Here is a 21,512-nt window from a genome sequence, read left to right on the forward strand (position 1 = left end):
GTTTTCCGTTCGACCCAATTAGTTCTCTCCATTCTTCTCCACACTTATATTTGAAAGTATTCAGTCTTTTTTCATAATTTTTGCGTAATGTCTGTGTTTCTGCTTCATATAATACAATACTTCAGACGATATATTTTATGATTCTTCTTGAAACTTTATTATTCAAGGACTAATTGTTATTTATGCCAGTGTCGAAACAGTCTCTAGCTTTTGAAATAACTAGATTTTTATGTATTTAATCTTATTTCAATTTTTACATTATCTTTTAACATTTACAGGAACCAAAATTTAGGGGTATCGAATCTCTCTTCAATGTAATTTTTTATGACTGAATTTCATGTAGAAGTGTTGATCTTTCCGTCATAAAAACTGTAGAAGTCGAAACAAGTTTAAACTTACACTTTGTGATTATACTAGGTATCTACGAGCGAAAAAAGGGACGTTCAGTTTAAGAAAAAAGGACGTTTTATTTCCCGTTTACTTTTATCTGGACAATAAATGACTCGTGTTTATTATTTTTTTTAAAGAAGCTATTCAATTAAAAAGGAGACTTCGTCCTATTTTAGATTGTTATTAGGTCTTAACTGTGTGAAAGGAGCTACATTTGCACGAAAACACTCTTTCTGTATTTCCATTGAACTTTATCGATGTTAGTAGAGGCTGTGGTGGTGGATAAACATCAAATAAGTGAATTATCTCTCAGTTCATCCGTCCTCCCCTTTCCACTTTCTTTATTCTACCCTTTCATTCATTCTAATCATCACCATCTCCTTTAGCCTACACGACATAATCGTGGAACGTAAAACAAAAGGATTTTATTTCATTATTTTTTTTATCTATTAAATGAAACAAGTGTAGATTTTCTTTGGGCAATTAACACATTTATTTACGGCCAGTGTATTAGAATTCTCTACCAACGGTTCTCAGAATATTGCTTTCTAGAGCAAGGTTTTTGTTTTATTTATTCTTTTATTTATTTATTTATGTATTCAGAAAGTGCTGTTTATATACGCGAGAATACAATATTGTAAAGTAACAATCAGTGTCACTGTACCATACCTTTCTTGTTTGGCCCAGGTAAGATTAAAGCAATAATTACACTTTCCTTCTGTATAATGCGAAAATAAATAAAAATGAAATCCTGTCTAGAAGTCAATAGACTATGACAATAAAATTTATTAAAAACAGAAAATTAAAAAAAAAAAACAAATATCCGATTTTACTCACTGATAAATATTTTTACGCATGACAACATTAAGTGATTGGCAAGAAACATTTACTGTCCCTAAAAGCAAGAAAGGTTCATGAAAACAGCACTAGATGTCAGCCATAACCCTTTGTACTTTCAGAAAATCACAATGTTTTGTTTCGTTCATCTCCTTTTTCGTGTTTGTGTGTTTTATGTCCCATTATGCACTTCCCCTAAGATATAATTCATGAGAGAAGATATTGAAACAGCATATGAACAAACAAATTAATTTGAACAGCATGTACTCTACATGAAAAAAACAAACGACACTTCTTTTAATAATCTCTATTTTTAGTTCTAAAATGTACATAATTTATTCTCAACGGTCATCATTAAGATATGACTGTTTTCTATTTTTTTTTTCAGTAGTTGTTTTATCTTTGATACTCGGTAAAATTGTATAGAATGATATTGTTATTCAATATGTCAAATGTTTCGTACCATCAAGTAGTCGATTTTTTTTTTTTTTTTTTTTTTTTTGCACAATGTCTGTATAATTCTTGTGCTTAACGATGTAGAATATCAACGCCATCTTTGTTTTTAGCGCATTTATTTCTATAGGATTTTCTCTTTAAAATGAGTCAAGTCTAGCTTAATGTTCCTTGTTTTTTTAAAATGAAATTTACACTGTATAAAAATTTAATATGTTTTTAAAATCATTTTTAAACAGGAATTATATGTAACAAATTTCAACTTTTATGAAGTAAACAATATTTAAATTTATATTTTAAAGACAAAATCAGTCAAAATCAAACCATTCAATTTCCAGTTCATTTAAAAAAAATTCTTTACGTAAATCAATGGGGTTAAAAGCAAAGATGGCGCAGGTATTCAACATCGTTAAGTATGGAAGTTTCACTAAAAATAAAACATGTTCAAAGATGTTGAGAGAGTGATGCAAGAAGTGACAATTTAATGCCCGGATTGTCTACATAATGTCTTACATATGGTTAAAAACATGTAGTTAGTTACTCATGAGTTAATCATATTTTAAGTCATGTTTTCGTAAATCGCAAACCATTTCTTAGTTGATTATTGCGAAATTAATTAAAACAATTTTCTGTGCGACTAGGTGATCGAACATAACAGTGTGGTCAGTGAGAGAAAGAGAATTCCTGACCAAACAAATGACAACCGAACTATATCATCCTGCGATTTCTGACTCTTCTCATCAAAGATAAATTTAAAAGGTTATTTGCTGGTACACTGTTACGCAATATAAGGATAATAGAACTCAAGAGATTTCTCACTCGACTACTGGCTGGCACACATGTCTTTGGCACATGTGCTCTCGGGTTCGATTCCTGGTGGGAGACCATCAGGCGCGCACCCTGAAATTTCTGTTGGGATGGGTTCAAGTTTTGGGAGACGGTCCAATACTATACTACGTCTATGTAGTATAGAACAGGCATTATTCTGCACTCCCCAAAAGAACGATAAGTAATTGTAAAATACTTCCACTTGTATTTCCAGAAAACAAATTATAGAACTAAATTGTTTTTATAATAGAAAGAATACAGATGAAATGTAAGACCAAATTTTCATCCTATATCAATCACTTCCTGTCAGGGGCGGATCTAGGACAGACTTCTTAGGGGCGGTGGGTTGTAATACTGCTACCTAGAGCTACTTTTAAGAGCTCCAAACTCTGGGATGGGATTTAATTTATAAAATAAGAAAATTTCCTCTTCTGGATCGCCCCCCCCCCCCTGGATTCGCCCCTGCTCCCTGTTAAACAAGTATAGTTTTATTGAGAAAGTGAAAATGTATGTTTAGTTAGGAAGTTTTGGAGAGGTCCGTGAGTGCGCCCCTGGAGAGCATTGAAATTTAAACCCATTATGGTAGTTTGGTTCCACCTTAAGCCGTAGGTCACCGTCTTGTATATGCTAGGTACTGAAAAGTAACTCTAAACTTTTTAAAAAAGCAAACAAGGAACACATTACCATTCCAAAAATAAATATTAAGACTGTTTCAGATATATTTAAACTATGTTAAGTGACGGCGTTTGATGGTGGTGCTTGAAGTTCCTTTCAAACGCTGTTAGCAATTAAGAGGACTGCGGTGTTGCCAGTATTGTCTATGTTATTAAAACAGAGAATAAAATATATTTGACATCTATTCACCTGCACGCGCATCCTTACGGACGGGCAGAACGTTTCTGTCCCACTAACAGGACTACACAATCATTCTATCGAAATGATAAATGTCTGAATGTTTAATCATTAAAGATTTGAACGAACTAATCATCAGATATTGACTATTTAACCATACTCACTTACTAGATGGAGTCACGTCACAGTCGTCATTTCATTCGTCTAGCACTCACGCTGGCTATTTAATCTCACGCTTTAGTGTAAAGGTAAACAAGAGTGTAAAGTTTCAAAGTCACATTGTGTTTTACAAGTCCAATTTGAGAATTAAATTGTCACATTTCATGTATATACTTAATTGAAGTATTATATCTCATAATGTTTCTTATTTGTAGATTTTATTTATCATCCTGGCCAATCAAGTACTTCGCCAGATATATCACCGAAATCGGAACAAAAATCTCTACCACGAAGAGGAAAATCGAGGTATATTTTAATTTGTTAAATTATAAAGGATTTATTTAATTTTTATTTTGAAACTTAAGATTAAGGCAAAAACAAATATTTGAGATGTTATTGGATAGTGTGACATTGTCAGTATTGTAATCTGTGCGAGAACTCTAATCTCTAGTGATATAACCCTTGTTCAATCCCGGGGCTTGTAAGCTTGGGAATAATATGACGTGTGCAGCCTTCCCCGATCTCATCTCACTCATTTTCTTCCACTAACTCGTTACCATCTGTTTGCAAGTATTATTCATATCCTTACGTCTAATTACCTTCCCAAATTAAACTGAGAATTTCATTTAAAAACCGATTCAACATATAGAAACGAAAGATACGTAATATCTGTATAGGTTTCAATGTGAAGAGTTTATTTACCTTTAAAGAAAGCATGTCCAAGCGTCTACCAGAAGAAAATAGCGTCCTGGGAAAAAACACTAGAACTTGGCAAACAGAAACTTTGAAAATGATTGAATTTTCGTTGCCAGTAGAATATAATTGAGTTTCCATATACGGTACTAAGCATACATAAACTCTAGCGAAAACCTGATTGGTAGAATTTAATGTTATTGTTCCTCCATTAACAGCTTTAAAGCCAAGTCTATTGTCAGTGACTGACTTATTATTTTATATTTACTTCATAAATAAGTATAGTATTATTAAATACATGAGGAATATACAAGTATAATATAGTTTCTTTTTACTCAAATGCAATTTATGTCCTTTGCAGACATTTGTAATATTGTATTAAGAAAAGGGAATAAAATGTTTCTTAGTCTTTGTTAATTTTACTGTTTGTATTACCATATTGTAACTAATAAATGAGCTCAAAAAATAAAAATAATATAATATAACAAAATATTAAAATCACATTGTATAACAATACTTCCGTCCTACTGGCAGGACGTTTCTGTCACACTAGGAGGGCTACACAACCATCCTATCGAAAGAATGAAAAAAAAATGTTCAAAGATGAAACATATGCTAATCGATAGAACTTATTGTGCTAAAACACAACAACACACTGAGCAAGGCTATGTGATAATACGTGACAAAACACAATCACGACGTGATTGTTTGTTTTGTCACGTATTATCACATAGCCTTGCTCAGTACAAAATGGAAACAAGGCCTGATAGAATAACTTATTGTGTTGAACAAAATTATATATCAGTGGATACATCAGATTGTGCTGAACAAAATAACTGCTTTGAGAAAGGGGGTTCATTTCAAACTTCTCTTGAGAAGGGGGGGGGGGCAAGAGCACCACCAACATAAGACTTTCACGTTTTGTACTAGTATATTAGTAAACAATCGATTAAAGTATATCTATTCCTCAAACTCTTGGGGGGCAATTGCCCCTTCCTGCCCCCTTAAATGACGTCTCTGCTTTGAGGGTAACTTCTCATGTGTAGTTTCTGAAAAAAATACACAAACAAATTTTTGTGGCGCTAAAAAGTATGTCTTTGTTGCCAATAATAATCAACTTCTTTTTTATTTCGCTGCAAAATAAATTGTTATTTATTTATGTACAGTAAGAGTGTACTGTATGTAGCAAAATACGCTGTTAACTATCATATTGTTGTTTGCAAAAGGTAGCATGCATGCTTTTTACGCATATATTAGTTGTAATTACATTTGCACTAAGAAGCACAGAACGATCCTTTAATATTTGTCTTAATTTGTATATACTGTATGTTGTAGTATTCAACTGCAAAAACCATAGGGCTAAGCTACGTACAGGATTATTTTCTTCAAATAAAATGGTTTTAGGAGTAGTAACTTCTCTGTGTATATTTTATGTAAAGTAGCTATAATACGGAACTTTCGGAATATTTTGAGATAAAAAAATGATTCCCTTACTTTCTTTACGTACCTAATAAAACACCATACAGTGTCTCCCAAACTCTCTATACTTAGTAGTGACTATTTTTTTAGTCAAGTAACACCACAAATTACAACTGACTGTGAAAAAGTGCGTCTAATTTGGTGGGAAAGCACATACCTATGGACTGTGGAGTCACTATATTGAATACAGTTGTGTTGTGTATTTATTTTGAAATTATGTTTTTTTTAATGCTGACATTGGGAATATGTACCTTGTATATAAAATCAAATCGATATTGACAATAATATAATTGCTTTTTTAAAAAAAATGAATGAGTGAAGTAGTAAATATTTGTTTCAGTGGTCAAATTGAAAACCGAGAACAAATCACTGTTTCTGTGCTAGAATTGGAAAGAAAGAAAGATAGAAAAAAGACGAACAGAAACAAATTTAAATTGAGTATTCGTAAAATACTGTTCATTAAAACCTACCCTGAACGTTATCAACTATGAAAGAGTGCACACGAATATAACTTCTATATAGTGGTAGAGCTTATTATATTTTTTATAGCTGGTATGATTTTGACATCTTACTACCAGTATCCCATACCAGTTCAATTTGCCATTGGTTTGTCCTCCTCCCTCTTCGTTCACTCAAAATTTTGCTTTGACGCTTCCTTGTATAAGTAATTAACAAGTATACTTCCATATGGAGAGCGTTCAGAGCACAAGGGAATCAACTCGAATTACGAAAATTACGAGGGAAAAAGACAAAATTTGAATGACATGCCTAAGTACATCGAAAAGCTAACTGTTTTTAGATTATAAGAAATCTAAAATGAAGTATCTGAATATGAATCTTTTAACCTCTGAAAGGAACTACAGACACAGATCTTTAAAATGAAATATGTCCAGTGTGCGAATTAGATGATTTATATAGGGGGAGGGGGGGTAAATTAGGCCAACAGGACGTGGAATATGAAGGTGCAATAATTAAAAATGAGAAAGTAATGCCTAGCCCTTACACACATACACACACATAAATATGATATGACATTATAATAAATAAAAGATTTATTAATTCAATAAATCTACCGATAATGACTAATATGTGTATGTTGTCTGACATAGACACAGCACACGTAACTTTTCTGAATGTGTTTAAATGTTGTATTCACTCTTGTGCCCATAGCTCTCTAAGATTTATTCACTTAATTATTCGGCCTATTTACTTTCCTAGCCGTTTCCATCGACACAACGCAAAATTTGCGTTTTAGTTTACGGTAATCGGCATAGAAATCTTAATGGCTTTTTGGACTTTCTGCATTGCTTTTCCGTACGCAAAGTCTGTGGAGATATGAATCAGAATATGCCTGAATTCTTAAAAAGAAAAAAAAATGGCACAGACATATCACTCCGAACTGCCTGAACAAGATGATTGTGATATAAAGGCACATTCCATATAGTAAAATTTGTGTATCAACGCAACGCTAACATTGTGGATAACCATATAATTACTATGCCAATTACCACAAATTAAATGCAGCTTTTGAGTTGCGTAGATAGAAATAAATAGGGAATGAGGACCATGTGCTAACAAAGAATACACTAGAAAATGAAATATAATAAAAATTAAAACAAAAAGATAATCGATACAAATGTAGAGGATAAATATGACATGCCCGTCCTTCGCCAAGCATGATGGAAGAAACAGTTTGTTTACTTTTTAGTGGCCACGTGACTCTGTTATGCACAATTAATACATTCAAATGTACGAACGACGACGAACTAAAGGGTACGAGGATACTACTGCAGTCGTAATAATATAGTTCAACTAAATTGAACGGTAAAAATACTGGGGTAATTAGAAATGACAAAAATCAGTGAAATTTGGCATTATATTAACCATTAGTATCAAGTTGGCCCCACCACTTTTGGACGGAGAAAAATAAACAATGCTATTCGTTTGTGCTACGTTAGTGCTGGTTAGTGCCCAAATTTCAGCGTTTGTGCAATCAAAAGAACAAAGTTATGAACAATTTAAATTTCGGGGCCAACTTGACGTCAAGTTGGCCCCGCTTTTTTCCCTAATTGAGATAGAATGGATTTTCTAACGTCAAACGTTTGTGCTACGTTAGTGCTAGTTAGTACCCAAATTTCGCCGTTAGTGCTATTCAAATAACGCCGTTATAACGAAATTAATTAGCGTCAAGTTGGCCCCTCCTTTTTTCCCTAATTGAGATAGAATGGATTTTCTAACGTCAAACGTTTGTGCTATGTTAGTGCTGGTTAGTGCCCAAATTTCGCCGTTAGTGCTATTCAAATAACGCCGTTATAACGAAATTATTTAGCGTCAAGTTGGCCCCGCCTTTTTCCCTAATTGAAATAGAATGGATTTTCTAACATCAAACGTTTGTGCTACGTTAGTGCTGGTTAGTACCCAAATTTCGCCGTTAGTGCTATTCAAATAACGCCGTTATAACGAAATTAATTAGCGTCAAGTTGGCCCCTCCTTTTTTCCCTAATTGAGATAGAATGGATTTTCTAACGTCAAACGTTTGTGCTATGTTAGTGCTGGTTAGTGCCCAAATTTCGCCGTTAGTGCTATTCAAATAACGCCGTTATAACGAAATTATTTAGCGTCAAGTTGGCCCCGCCTTTTTCCCTAATTGAAATAGAATGGATTTTCTAACGTCAAACGTTTGTGCTACGTTAGTGCTGGTTAGTGCCCAAATTTCGCCGTTAATGGTCTTCAAATAACGCCGTTATAACGAAATTATTTAGCGTCAAGTTGGCCCCGCTTTTTTTCCCTAATTGAAATAGAATGGATTTTCTAACGTCAAACGTTTGTGCTACGTTAGTGCTGGTTAGTACCCAAATTTCGCCGTTAGTGCTCTTCAAATAACGCCGTTATAACGAAATTAATTAGCGTCAAGTTGGCCCCGATTTTTCCCTAATTGAGATAGAAAGGATTTTCTAATGCCAAACGTAAGTGCTGGTTAGTGTCCAAATTTCACCGTTAGTGCTCTTCAAATAACGACGTTATAACGAAATTAATTAGCGTCAAGTTGGCCTCGCCTTTTTACCCTAGTTGAGATAGAATGGATTTTCCAATGCCAAACGTTTGCGCTACGTTATTGCTGGTTAATGCATAAATTTCACCGTTAGTGTTGTTAAAATGAAACCGTTATATCGAATTAATTAGCGTCAATTTGGCCCCGCCTTTTTCTGTAATTGAGATAGAATGGATTTTCTAATGCCAAACGTAAGTGCTACGTTACTGCTGGTTAGTGTCCAAACTTGAGTTTTAGTGCTGTTGAAATAACGCCGTTATAACGAATTAATTAACGACAAGTTGGCCCCGCTTTTTCTCCCTAATTGAGATAGAATGGATTTTCTAACGTCAAACGTTAGTGCTACCTTAGTGCTGGTTAGTGCCCAAATTTCATCGTTAGTGCTGTTGAAATAAGGCCGTTATATCGAACGTAATTAGCATGAAGTTGGCTCCGCCTTTTTTCCCTAATTGAGATAGAATGTATTTTCTAATGCCAAACGTAAGTGCTAGTTAGTGCCCAAATTTCACCGTTAGTGCTCTTCAAATAACGACGTTATAACGAAATTAATTAGCGTCAAGTTGGCCTCACCTTTTTTCCCTAATTGAGATAGAATGAATTTTCTAATGCCAAACAGGGGGGCTCGGTGGCTCAGTGGTAGAGCGTTCACCTCTGGTGCTTGGGGTCCCGGGTTCGATCCCAGCCCCCGCCAAGTGAACTTTGTGGTGGACAAACACCGTGCTCGTGGGTTTTCTCGGGGTACTCCCGTTTCCTCCCACTTTCTTCATTCCACCATTTCACTCATCTCTCATTATCACCGTCTCCTTTAGCCTAACCGGCATAACCGTGGGACGTAAAACTCAAAGATTTCATTTCATTTTCATTTCTAATGCCAAACGTTTGCGCTACGTTAGTGCTGGCTAGTTCCCAAATTTCACCGTTAGTACTGGTAAAACAACACCGTTATAACGAATTAATTAACGTCAAGTTGGCCCCGCGTTTTCTCCCTAATTGAGATAGAATAGATTTTCTAATGCTAAAAGTTAGTGCTACCTTAGTGCTGGTTAGTGCCCAAACTTCACGTTTACTGCTTTTAAAATAACGCCGTTATAACGTATTAATTAGCGTCAAGTTGGCCCCGCTTTTTTCCCGAAATTGAGATAGATTGGATTTTTTAATTCCAGACATCAGTGCTACTTTAGTACTGGTTAATGTCCAAATTTAATCGTTAATGCTGTTGAAATAACGCCGTTATAACGAAATTAATTAGCGTTAAGTTGAGCCGGTTTAGTTCCTTTTTTGAGGTAGAATTTTTATAATGCCAAGCGTTTGTGCTGTGTTAGAACTTGGTCGTGCTTCCATTTGTTCTATAGTTGTGATGAAATTTCACGCCAGTGAACTTGGCCCCTCCTGAGGCATTAAAATTAGTGTCAATTGTTGGTTCATCTTAGTGGACAACCCCTAACGTTAGTTCTTCATTAGTGTACATACTTTAAGTAAAAGAAAACCCTCATGGCTCCAAATTGACGCTGGCCTCCACTTCAAGCACTAGCTGAATAATTAGTCATTCATTAATGCATCGTCAGTGCTTGTAGAAAATACTAATCGTTTCCGCTAAATTCAAAAGCACTTATGATCTATTCTAATACAATCGTTAGTGCTTCTTAGTGTACGAACCCTAATGTTAGTTCTTCATTAGTGTAGGTTGTACAAGTAAAGCACCTCTGGAGGGCTAGCGTGAACTTGGCACCCATTTTAGGAACTAACGAAGAAATTAATGGCGTTCGTTAGTGCATCGTTAGTGCTTCTAGAAAACTGTGATATTTTCGTTAGTGCTCACTATTAGTGAGGTTATGGCTAATTACATGTCACGAAACTTCCATAAGAAATGCATTGGTAATTTCTGATTGCGTCAAACTCTCGCCAAATTCAAGAGCACTAATGCTCTGTTCTAGTGCGATCATTAGTACATCATTGGTGCGTTTTGGTGCATCAACAACTAACGTTAGTTGTTCATTAGTGTAGATGCTACAAGTACAACATATTTGGAGGGCCAGTATCAACTTAGCCTCCCATTTAAGCACTAATGAATAAATTATTGTCATTCGCTAGTGCATCGTTAGTGTTTCTTGAAATCTCTGATAGTTTCGTAAGTATTGAATTATTAGTGTAGTTATGGATAATTTCTGATTGCGAAAAATTCCCGCCAAATTCAAGAGCGCTAATGATCTCCTTTTGTGTAATCGTCAGTGCATCGTTAGTGCTTCTTTGTTCAGCAACCTCTAACGTTAGTGCTCGTTGATGTATGTAGGTGCTTCAAGTAAAAACCCTTTGGGATCAAGTTGACATTGACCCCACTTCAAGCACAAACGAAATACTGCCGTTTTGTAGTCCATCGTTAGTGCTTATTAATGCACCAAACACTAACGTAAGTACTTATGAGTGTAAGCTTTAGAACCAAAACCTTCTGCCCCCACTTCTAGCACTAACAAAAAGATAGTGCCATTCGTTAGTGGATTGCTCCTGCTTTTTAGCGGACAAACTCCTAATGTTAGTGCTTCATTAGTGGAGGCTCTAAAGCCAAAACATGATGGTATGTAATTACACTCTGGTCGCCACTTCAAACACTAACGAAAAAATTAGCACCTTTCGTTATTGCATCGTTGATGCTTCTAGGAAACACTAATAGTTTCGCTAGTACTTCACTATTAGTGTAGATATGGCCAATTACATGTCACGAAACTCCCATAAGAAATAAATTGGGAATTTTTCATTGGCTCAAATTTTGGTCAAATTCAAAAGCACTGATGATCTCTTTTAGTGCAATTGTTATTGCTTCGTTAGTGCTTCTTAGAGCACCAACTCCCAACATTAGTGCTTCAATAGGCTGGACGCTAGAAGCAAAAAACGTTAGCCCTTAAGAAAGCACTAACGATGAAACCTAGAGAAATCGATACTGCATCGTTATTATTTCTAGAAAACTCTAATAGGTTCATCAGTGCTTCGCTATTACTGTAGATATGGCCAATTTTATGTCACGAAGCTCCCATAAGAAATACATGGGCAATTTTTCATTGTCTCAAACTTCCACCAAATTCAAATGCACTAATAATCTCTTCTAGTAAAATCGTTAGTGCTTAGTTAGTGCTTCTTGGAGCATTAACTCCCAACATTAATGGTTCAATAGTTTGAATGCCAGAAGAAAAAAAACTTTGGGAGGTCTAAATACATGTTAGTTTCCCGAGAAAGCACTAACGATGAAACCCAGTGCATCGGTCGTGCTTCTTGAAAACATTAATAGTTTTGTTAGTGCTTCAATAGTAGCTAGTGTAGATATGGCAAATTATATCATGAAACTCCCATAAAAAATACATCGGGAATTTTTCATTGAGTCAAATTATCACCAAATTCAAAAGTAGTAATGATCTCTTCTAGTGTAATAGTTTGTGTTTGCTAATGCACCAATTCCGAACACTAGTGGTTCATGTCGTGAATGCTTTTGTGCGAAGGGGCTAGCCCTAGCGTGTAGTTAGCTTCCCCTAAGTTTCACCTTTTAGCATCCATACAATTGGAGCACTAATATTAGGAGTTCTGCAATAAAACCTCCTAATGTAATAGTTACCATTACACTATATATGTTCATTAGTGCTTTTAAATTTGGCGGGAATTTTACAAACTGGAAAATGCCACTTGTCTAAATTTAGATTTGCACGCATCTGAATTACTACCAAAAGAGTCCATATGGTTAGTGCTTCGTTCACTAAACCTAACATTAGTGCTATGAGAGTTTAGGAGTTATTAGTGAATACCTCTCGTGGGACTAAATTGAAATGTATTGAATTCTACAATAATTGTCCTACAAAGGTGGGATAAACATCAAAAGTTAGTACATCGTTATTGCCTGCCGAAACATCAAGCACTAACGTTAGTGCTCTCATAGTTTAGGAATTATAAGTGAATAACTCACTCGGGACTAATTTAGTTTTATCGAATTTTACAATAATCGTCCCATGCAGGTGCAGTAAACGTCAAAGGTTAGTGCATCGTTAGTGCTCCAAAAGATACTAAACATTACCGTTACTGCTATCGTAGTTTACAAGTTATTAATGAACAACTCGGGCGGGGCTAACTTTAAATCTTTCAATTTTTATACAATTTTACACTAATTGTCAGACAGAAATGAGACAAAACCAGAGGTTAGTGCTCCATAAATTAAGCACTAACGTTAGTGCTATCTCAATTTAGGAGTTATTAATGAATAACTCGCGCGAGGCTAAATTTAAATTTATCGAATTTTACAATAATTGTCAATCAAAAGGTAGTGTAATCTCTAAATATTAGTGTTTTGTTAGTGCTCTAAAACATAGTTAGCACTGACAATTATGATATAGTTTAGGAGTTATAAGTGAATAAATCGAACGAAATTAAACTAAAATTTATTGAATTTTACACTAATTGTGTAAAAGTTTAAAAACCTGATTTTATCCCTGCCGACTTATTTATTAATAACTCCTAAACTGTGATGGCACTGATGTTAGTGATTAGTGTATTATGGAGCACCAAAAGTGCACTAAGCTTTGGAGGTTATCCACCTTTGTCGAACAATTAGAGTAAAATTCGATAAATTTAAATTGTCCTGCCTGAAGTATTCATGAAAATACGATAGTGCTTAGTGTTTTATAGAGCTCTAGCAATGCACTAAGCCCTGGTATTACTCCCACTTTTGTGGGACAATTAGTGTAAAATTGTGTAAGTGAAAAATCTAATGTGAATCTAAATTAGTGTAAAATGAATAGCCTCGCTTGAGTTCATTAACAACCACTAAAATTTGATAGTACGACGTTAGTACCTAGTTTTTTGTTTTTCTTTTTTGACTGCTAAGGATGCGCTAACCTTCAGTTTTTGTCCTACCTTTGTGAAACAATTAGAGTAAAATTTGATAATTTTAAATTCTGTTATTCATTGGTAACTCCTAAACTATGATAGCACTAACGTTAGTGCTTTGAGTTTTATGTAGCACTAACAATGCACTAATCTTTAGAGTTTGTCTTATCTTTATGGAGAAATTAGTGTAAAATTCAGTAAGTTTCAATACTGTACCATCCGTGTAATTCAATAATAACTCCTAAATTATGACAACACTAACGTTAGAGCTTACTGTTTAATGGAGGTCCAACAATACACTGATTAATGGTGTTTATCTTGTTTCTATCTGACAATAAATGTAAAATTCTACAAAAACTAAAAGATCTAAAGTTAGCCCCGTACGAGCTATTCATCAGTAACTCCCAGACTATGATACCACTAACTTTAGAGCTTAAATAGCACTACCGTGAAAACTTTTTGGAATACTAACGATGCACAAAAATTCGACGTTTATTCTACCTTTGCGAGACAATTATTGTAAAATTCGATAAATTTAAATATAGTCCTGAGTGAGTTATGCACTTATAACTCCTAAATTATGCTAGCACTAACTCTAGGGCTTACTGTGCCATAGAGCTCTAGCAATGCATTAACCGCTAGTGTCAGTTCCACTTTTGTGGCACAATTACTATAAAATTGTGCGAAAGTTGAAAAATCTAAACTTCGAACTGCCCGAGTTATTCATTAATATCTTTTAAAGTACCATGGTACTAAGGTGAGTGTTTAGTGCACTAATGTGCACTAAAGAAGCTCTTAATATGTAAAAAAAAAAAAATAGTAGCATTTGAGAACCGTACGGGGCTAACTTTGCGGACGTAGCATTTTTCATTTTGTAAAATTAAGGCCAAATTTAAAAGCACTAATGACCACGTGTATTGTAATGGTTTCTACTTCATTAATAGGTCTTATTGCAGAACTCCGAACATTAGTGCTTCAACAGTATGGACGCTATAAAATAAAACTTAGGGGATGCTAACTACACGCTAGCTCTTCCCTACAAAAACATTCACAATGAGCTCTAATGTTCGGACTTGGTGCACTAGCAACCACTAACGATACACTAACGATTGCACTAGAAGAGATCATTACTGCTTTTGAACTTGGCGAGAATTTGAGTAGTAAAAAATTAACGTTTTTCTTTTGGGAGTTTCGTGACATATAAATGGCTATATCTACAACAATAACGAAGTACTAACGAAACTATTAGCGTTTTTAGAATCACTAATGATGCACTAAGAAATTCCACTATTTTTTTCGTTAATCCTTAAAGTGGGGCTTATAGGGTAATTACTCCCTATCATTGGTTTGGTTCTAGAGAATACACTAATGAAGCACTAACGTCATTGGTTGGCGCACTAAGAAGCACTAACGAGTACAATAAAAGATGTCATTAGTACTTTTGAATTTGGCGGGAATTTGACGCAATTAGAAAATTGTCCATGCATTTTATATGGGAGTTTTGGAACTTATAATTTGCTATATCTACACTAATAGTGAAGCATTCACGAAACAATCAGTGTTTTCCAGAAGCACTAACGATGCACTGACGAAAAGCACTAATTTCTTTGTTAGTGCTTAAAGTAGAGATCAAGATCACGCTGATCACAAACGTTTTCCACTTGTTGCATCGACACTGATGAAGAACAAACGTTAGGAGATGGTGCACTAAGAAGCACTAACGATTGCACTAGAAGAAGTTATTAGTGCTTTTGAATTTGCCGGGAATTTCACGCAATGAATAATTCCCCATGTATTTCTCAAGGGAGTTTCGTGACATACAATTGGCTATATCTGCACGAATAGTAAAGCATTTACGAAACTATTAGTATTTCCTAAAAGCACTAACGATGTGCAAACGAATGGCACGATTTTTTCATTAATGCATAGTGTGGAGAGATCAGCGAGGACCATTGCTTTGGCTCTAAAACCTACACTAACGAAACACTAACGTTAGTGTTTAGTGCAGTAAGAAGCACTGAGGATGTACTAACGAATGGCACTAATTATTTCGTTAGTCCTTAAAGTGGGGCCTAGCGATAATTTGAAGCCCTAAAGGTGTTTTACTTGTAGCATGTACACTAACGAATCACTAACGTAAGAAGTTGCTGCACTAAGTAGCACTAACGATGGAATAATGATTGACACTAATTTTATCGTTAATGCGTTAAGTGGAGACGCAAAGTTCATGGACGTGTAATTTCAACACCACTAACGAACAAATTGAAGCACGACCAAACACCAACGATCAAGCACAAACTGTTTGCATTAAATATAAAATTCTGCCTCAATTAGGGAAAAAAGGCGGGGCCAACATGACACTAATTAATTTCGTTATAACGGCGTTATTTCAACAGAATTAAAGCTCAAATTAGGGCACAAACCAGCACTAACGTAGCACAAACGTTTGACGTTAGAAAATCCATTCTATCTCAATTAGGGAGAAAAGCGGGGCCAACTTGACGCTAATTAATTTCGTTATAACGGCGTTATTTGAATAGCACTAACGACGAAATTTGGGCACTAACCAGCACTAACGCAGCACAAACGTTTGACGTTAGAAAATCCATTCTATCTAAATTAGGGGGAAAAGGCGGGGCCAACTTGACGCTAATTAGTTTCGTTATAACGGCGTTATTTGAATAGCACTAACGGCGAAATTTGGGTACCAACCAGCACTAACGTAGCACAAACGTTTGACGTTAGAAAATCCATTCTATCTCAATTAGGGAAAAAAGCGGTGCCAACTTGACGTCAAGTTCGCCCCGAAAATTAAATTGTTCATAACTTTGTTCTTTTGATTGCACAAACGCTGAAATTTGGGCACTAACCAGCACTAACGTAGCACAAACAAATAGCATTATTTATTTTTCTCCGTCCAAAAGTGGTGGGGCCAACTTGATACTAATATATTAAGCACAGTTTGCGGAAGAAAGCGAGCATCCCCGGTGGGGATACTTCAATTAAGTTCTTTGCGGGGTACAAAATGTGATTGAGGGGGAACCCTCTCATCCCCCCGGTAATTCGCACCCGGAGTACAATATCACCAAAAGTACATTTTAATTCTCTTGTGCACTAAATGAACAATACGTACCATCTTTTAATTCTTTACCCTTTTCAATAGTTGTTACTCTATTTTTCGTACAAGTTTACTTTTAGCACACCACTAGAAAGAATCGTTGAAAAAATATATTATTTTTTACTAATTTCCTTCTTATTGTTCCCAAAAGGCTTTCCACCGGGCGAAATGAAAATATCTCACTCGGCATACATAAAATTCAAGGAGGCCACCAGAAGTAATTGTTGAATAATTGCAATTCTTTTACGATTTGCGTATAAATACGGCTTCCGGATGTGCAGCATAAAAACTATAGAACGGGAAGCAAACCAATCTGTGTTTGGTGGCCACTAAAAAGCACGAATGGTACATGTATCTAAGAGTAAATGCAGGGCGAAGTTGGTTAGCCCTCGCGAGGGTGCGTCAACGATGGTTGGTATTCGCGCAAGCGAGAGTAGTTGGAAAAAGTGGGTTTTCGGAATGACACGAGTCTCAGTAGCACTTGTCATGGTTTCATACTAGTAATGCTCCACTTGTAAACATAAAATACATGTTCTATACATCGTGCAGAAATATGCCGCCTGTAGGAAATAGCGTCTAATAGAGCCATTTTTCATATGTACTCACTCACTTTATCCGTCGTAAAGCATTTGAAATATTTTTACACTAGTTATTGTACTCTTGGAAAGCTAAAATATAGCTGTATTATTTTATTTTACAGCTGTATTTATTTTTGTCGCCTGCAGAAATTTGGCTCTTATAAACATGTATTTTCAGGCATTGAATTTTACCTATAAATCTTCCAAATTGTGGTGCGCCAAAACTAATCCTGCACCTTATTTTTATTCCTTTTTAGTCGTGTTTAAGGGAGATTCAGATAACAAAACTAGTTTATGTCACTTACATCAGACTAATGTGATTTCTGTACCATGGTTGTCCTTTTTGTTTTTAAAAATACAGTCACCCTTTTTTATCAGTGATTTTTTTCTTTCTTTAGGTCCAACTGGTTTCATCCAAGCAAACAGTCGCTGAGGACATCTGGCGGTCAATTCGTCCCTCCGTTGTCACTTGCAGAAACAGCCTTTTGCTCTCCGCACCCTGAATCGCAGCTCACTGCCACCAGCGATCGGTTGGAGTTAAGTGAGGCCGAATGTGACATAGACACATTAAAGAAGCTGAAATTAGGACTAAGGTCTTCTCTTTGGTCCAGACCTTCTTCCAACACGAACCAAGATTTTTCTATTGCTGTATAATATTAATAATTTTAAACATTGACTACTTGTGTATTTGTAAATATTCATATGGAAAAAGTAAAGTTGGAAATAAAATTACTATTATTATAATAAAACAATACATATTGTGTGCCTTTTTAATATACATTCTAACTTCAATCAAATTATTTTCATGTTTGATATTGTAAAGGTCAGAATGTGTTTTCATTAAGATACACTGAAGAAAATTAGGATGGGAAATTTAACCATTTATTCTAAGTTCAGAACACTAAATGATTTTCCCCGGGGCTGGGTAGAGTAATAGACTGAAATAGTGATGTCGTCATTTCCTCCTCGTTACCATGGTGATCGCCATGTTTTATTTTTTCTAAACAAATACATGAATCGAAAGGTATAGTGTTAAGCCTGCTGGTAATCATTACAGACTGTTAATTAGACAACTGTAAAATGTTTTGAAGACAAAGTAAAGTTAGTAAGAAAAGATACAGATTAAGAATATGGAGCCACTGTTTAGAAAATTTACGAGTGAAATTCAGTAATTCATGAAGTAACATCTAAGCAATCTTCTACAGGGACCACATTTCTACGTAAAATGATAAGATAGAAATTGCATAAGAAATGCTAGCGTCATTACCACGTAATCCACAAAGGCAATTATACGCAATGTAGAAACTCTAACGCTTCTTTCACATTAGGCGGCGATTTGCCATCGCTGCTCCCAGCAGTTTGCCGCATGAGAAGTGTACCCTTTCATATTACGCGGCGTTTTGCCGCGAATGAAAAATATGCGAGCAGGGTTGCTGTGCAACTGAAGAAACAAAACCTTGTGACTCTTGTCGTGTTATGGTGGTTGCAATGTAGAGACGCAAAAAGTGTCTTCTACTCGCCTTGTTAAGACAGACAGAAAGCAAACAACAATAAAAGACATGACCCTATTTTTTTAGAGAAGTGGTATCTTGAAGGAGATGTTTCTATACTGTTTCCAGAATTCATAGACTTCAGCAAAATAGTGGCCAGGTCTGGATATTTCAAATACCATCCCGATATTCGCCTGTTGTGACTGGGAAAACCAGTATAAAGTCTATTTAGAATAGTCGGTGGTTGAGATGTATCCCAGAATCCCAAGTCAACACTCAATCACTGAGCCCAAGGCTGGTCTGTAGGTATTATTATTATTATTATTATTATTATTATTATTATTATTATTATTATTATTATTATTATTATTATTATTATTATTATTATTATTATAGTATTTCGGATTTATTCGTTTGTTTTAAGTCTTCCGACTATTGACTGAAGTCTCATTAAAGCACTTCTCTAGTTCCTGAATTCAGGGAACTATTCAAGGAATTACTTCCATAGAAGTGTTAAAATAGTTATAAAATATACAATATACAATATATTTATCAAATATCATATAATCAATTCTGTATTGCTTTGGTAAGATACATTACAGGATTATTACTAAAATCCGGATTACACATTTTTATGTAACAATATATATATATATATATATATATATATATATATATATATATATATATATATATATATATATATATATAAGGTAAGTGCACCAGTAGCTGACACTGCTCCAAAAGCTGACACTTTTATCTTAAATTGAACACAATAAGGTTATTTGTGATCATTAACATATTTCTCAGCGCACACACTTTTCTTGATGGTTTAGCAACATTTTGCTTAGTCGTGGTTAATTTGCGTGCCAACTGATAGAAGTATGACAAAGTTGAATTACGTGCTGTGAAGAAATATGCAAAAATGAGAAGAATTCTTAAGAAATACGGTAAGCCTACTTACCTTGTTACTCTTATCTTAATTTATGATTTTTTTCTAGTTCAGTAGCATGTTTAATATGTATTCTGTTGGTGAAACAGTGTAGTGAATTGCGGGAGGAAAATTTTGTTCAATTTCAAATTCTAAAGCTTCAGGAGGGGGGTGTCAGGTATTGGTGTCCTTTTGTGTAGGGTTATTCCAGTAGCTGACACTGCATGTCAGGCATTGGTAAACAGCATAACGACATTAATTTATGAATTTCATACATAATTTACACGAGAAAGTAACACTTGTCTTGTGGTATCAATTTCACTAAATTTGGATGTCTCGGTCCAAAAGCTGACAGGGGTTGTCACTTATTAGAGCAGCAAAATACTGTTTTGTACCAAGACCTGACATAAACATTTTCAATGGATTTGAGCAGCGCAATGATGCAAACATCATTTTACAGAAAAAAATGTGGTTGTTCTGAAACAGATTTAAGACAAAATAAAAATTCGTGATCTGCTTCTTTTTAACTTTTCATTGATTAGAACGAACACAGATAGATAGTGGCACTTTCTCCTGTAGTTGGAAACCAGATGAGCCGAGGTGTGTGAACAGCCGAGAGTGCGGTATTTTATCCAGGCACCTTAAGATCCATCCAGAATTCTTAACGCAGACGAGACTGCAGCCTTTTCGTTTCCGAAAGGAAATAAGGTGTTAGTTCGTAAGGAAGAAAAAACTATATACACATATGCAAGCAATGATGAAAAAGAATGTATGATTACAATGCTGATTACAACTAGTGCATGTATTTTGGCTCCCCCGATGGTTGTATAGAGTTGCAAACGAATACCAGCTTCTGTAGCTAATTCAATGCCTAAGAATTGGAGTATTGGTAGATCTGAGTAGGTTGGATGACAGTAGAGACATTTTATGAATATATGACTAATGTGTTTCAACCATGGCTTGAAAAGTCAAATATCAAAACTCTTGTGTTGGTTTTCCTTGATGGTCATGCATAGCATCTCACTAAGCCTCTAAGCACTTTTTGTAGTAACAATGGTATTGTGCTTGTAGCTTTGTATCCGAATTCCACTCATGTTCTTCAACCGATGGATGTTTCAGTTTTCCATTCACTCAAGAGCGCTTGGAAATGTGGGTGCATCAGTGGAGAATCAAACATGACGGTAGAAAGCTAAGAAATGAAGACTTTGCACCTCTTTTGGAAAAATACAATGAAAATGTCAATAACTCCTACTGCAATACAAAATGGATTCAGAGCATGTGGTCTCTACGCATTTAACGCTGATAATATAGACTATCAAAAGTTCAGGAAAGGAGGAACAACTTGAGAGATATCTTCCGGAAATCTCTCCAATGAAACTCATCACGGCCAAATAAATTAATTCTTGTGTTTCCTAAAGCAAAGAATTTGTACTGAGAAAGTTAAAAGAAATCTCCGATTGGCACGCTTTTACGCAACATAGAAGATAAAAATCTTTTCCTCCTATGGATGCAGAGAAGTGTAGCAGACATGTTTCTGCACCCAGAATAGACAACAAAGAAGTTGAGAATATCTACTCAACAAAATACGAATGACACTACTAATATATCAATTTCAAGCACTTTGGAAATTACAGGAACACACGTTTCTACGCAAGAACAAGTTGCAGAAGTAACTAAAACTTCTACTCATCAAAATAGAAGTGAAACTATGTTTTCAGTTCCAAGGACTTCGAAAACTACAGAAATTGACGTTCCTAACCATGAACAGGGAGCAAAGAAAAGTACTGAT

General features: G+C 35.2%; 1 protein-coding gene across 2 annotated transcripts in view; it reads left to right on the top strand.

Annotated features, from left to right (window-relative positions):
* Positions 1–18,056, top strand: part of LOC145673227 (cell adhesion molecule Dscam2-like) — a 510,467-nt gene extending 492,411 nt beyond the window's left edge. For both annotated transcript variants that reach the window (XM_081742719.1, XM_081742720.1), the window contains exons 30-31: positions 3,735–3,825; positions 17,701–18,056. In XM_081742719.1, coding sequence (XP_081598845.1) covers positions 3,735–3,825; positions 17,701–17,956 — 347 coding nt within the window. In that variant the 3' untranslated portion in view covers positions 17,957–18,056. The remainder of the gene's footprint in view (positions 1–3,734; positions 3,826–17,700) is intronic.
* The last annotated feature ends 3,456 nt before the right edge of the window (positions 18,057–21,512 follow it).

Source organism: Thermobia domestica, chromosome 16 (assembly GCF_964235325.1).
Source record: "Thermobia domestica chromosome 16, izTheDome1.hap1.1, whole genome shotgun sequence".
Lineage (NCBI taxonomy): Eukaryota > Metazoa > Arthropoda > Insecta > Zygentoma > Lepismatidae > Thermobia > Thermobia domestica.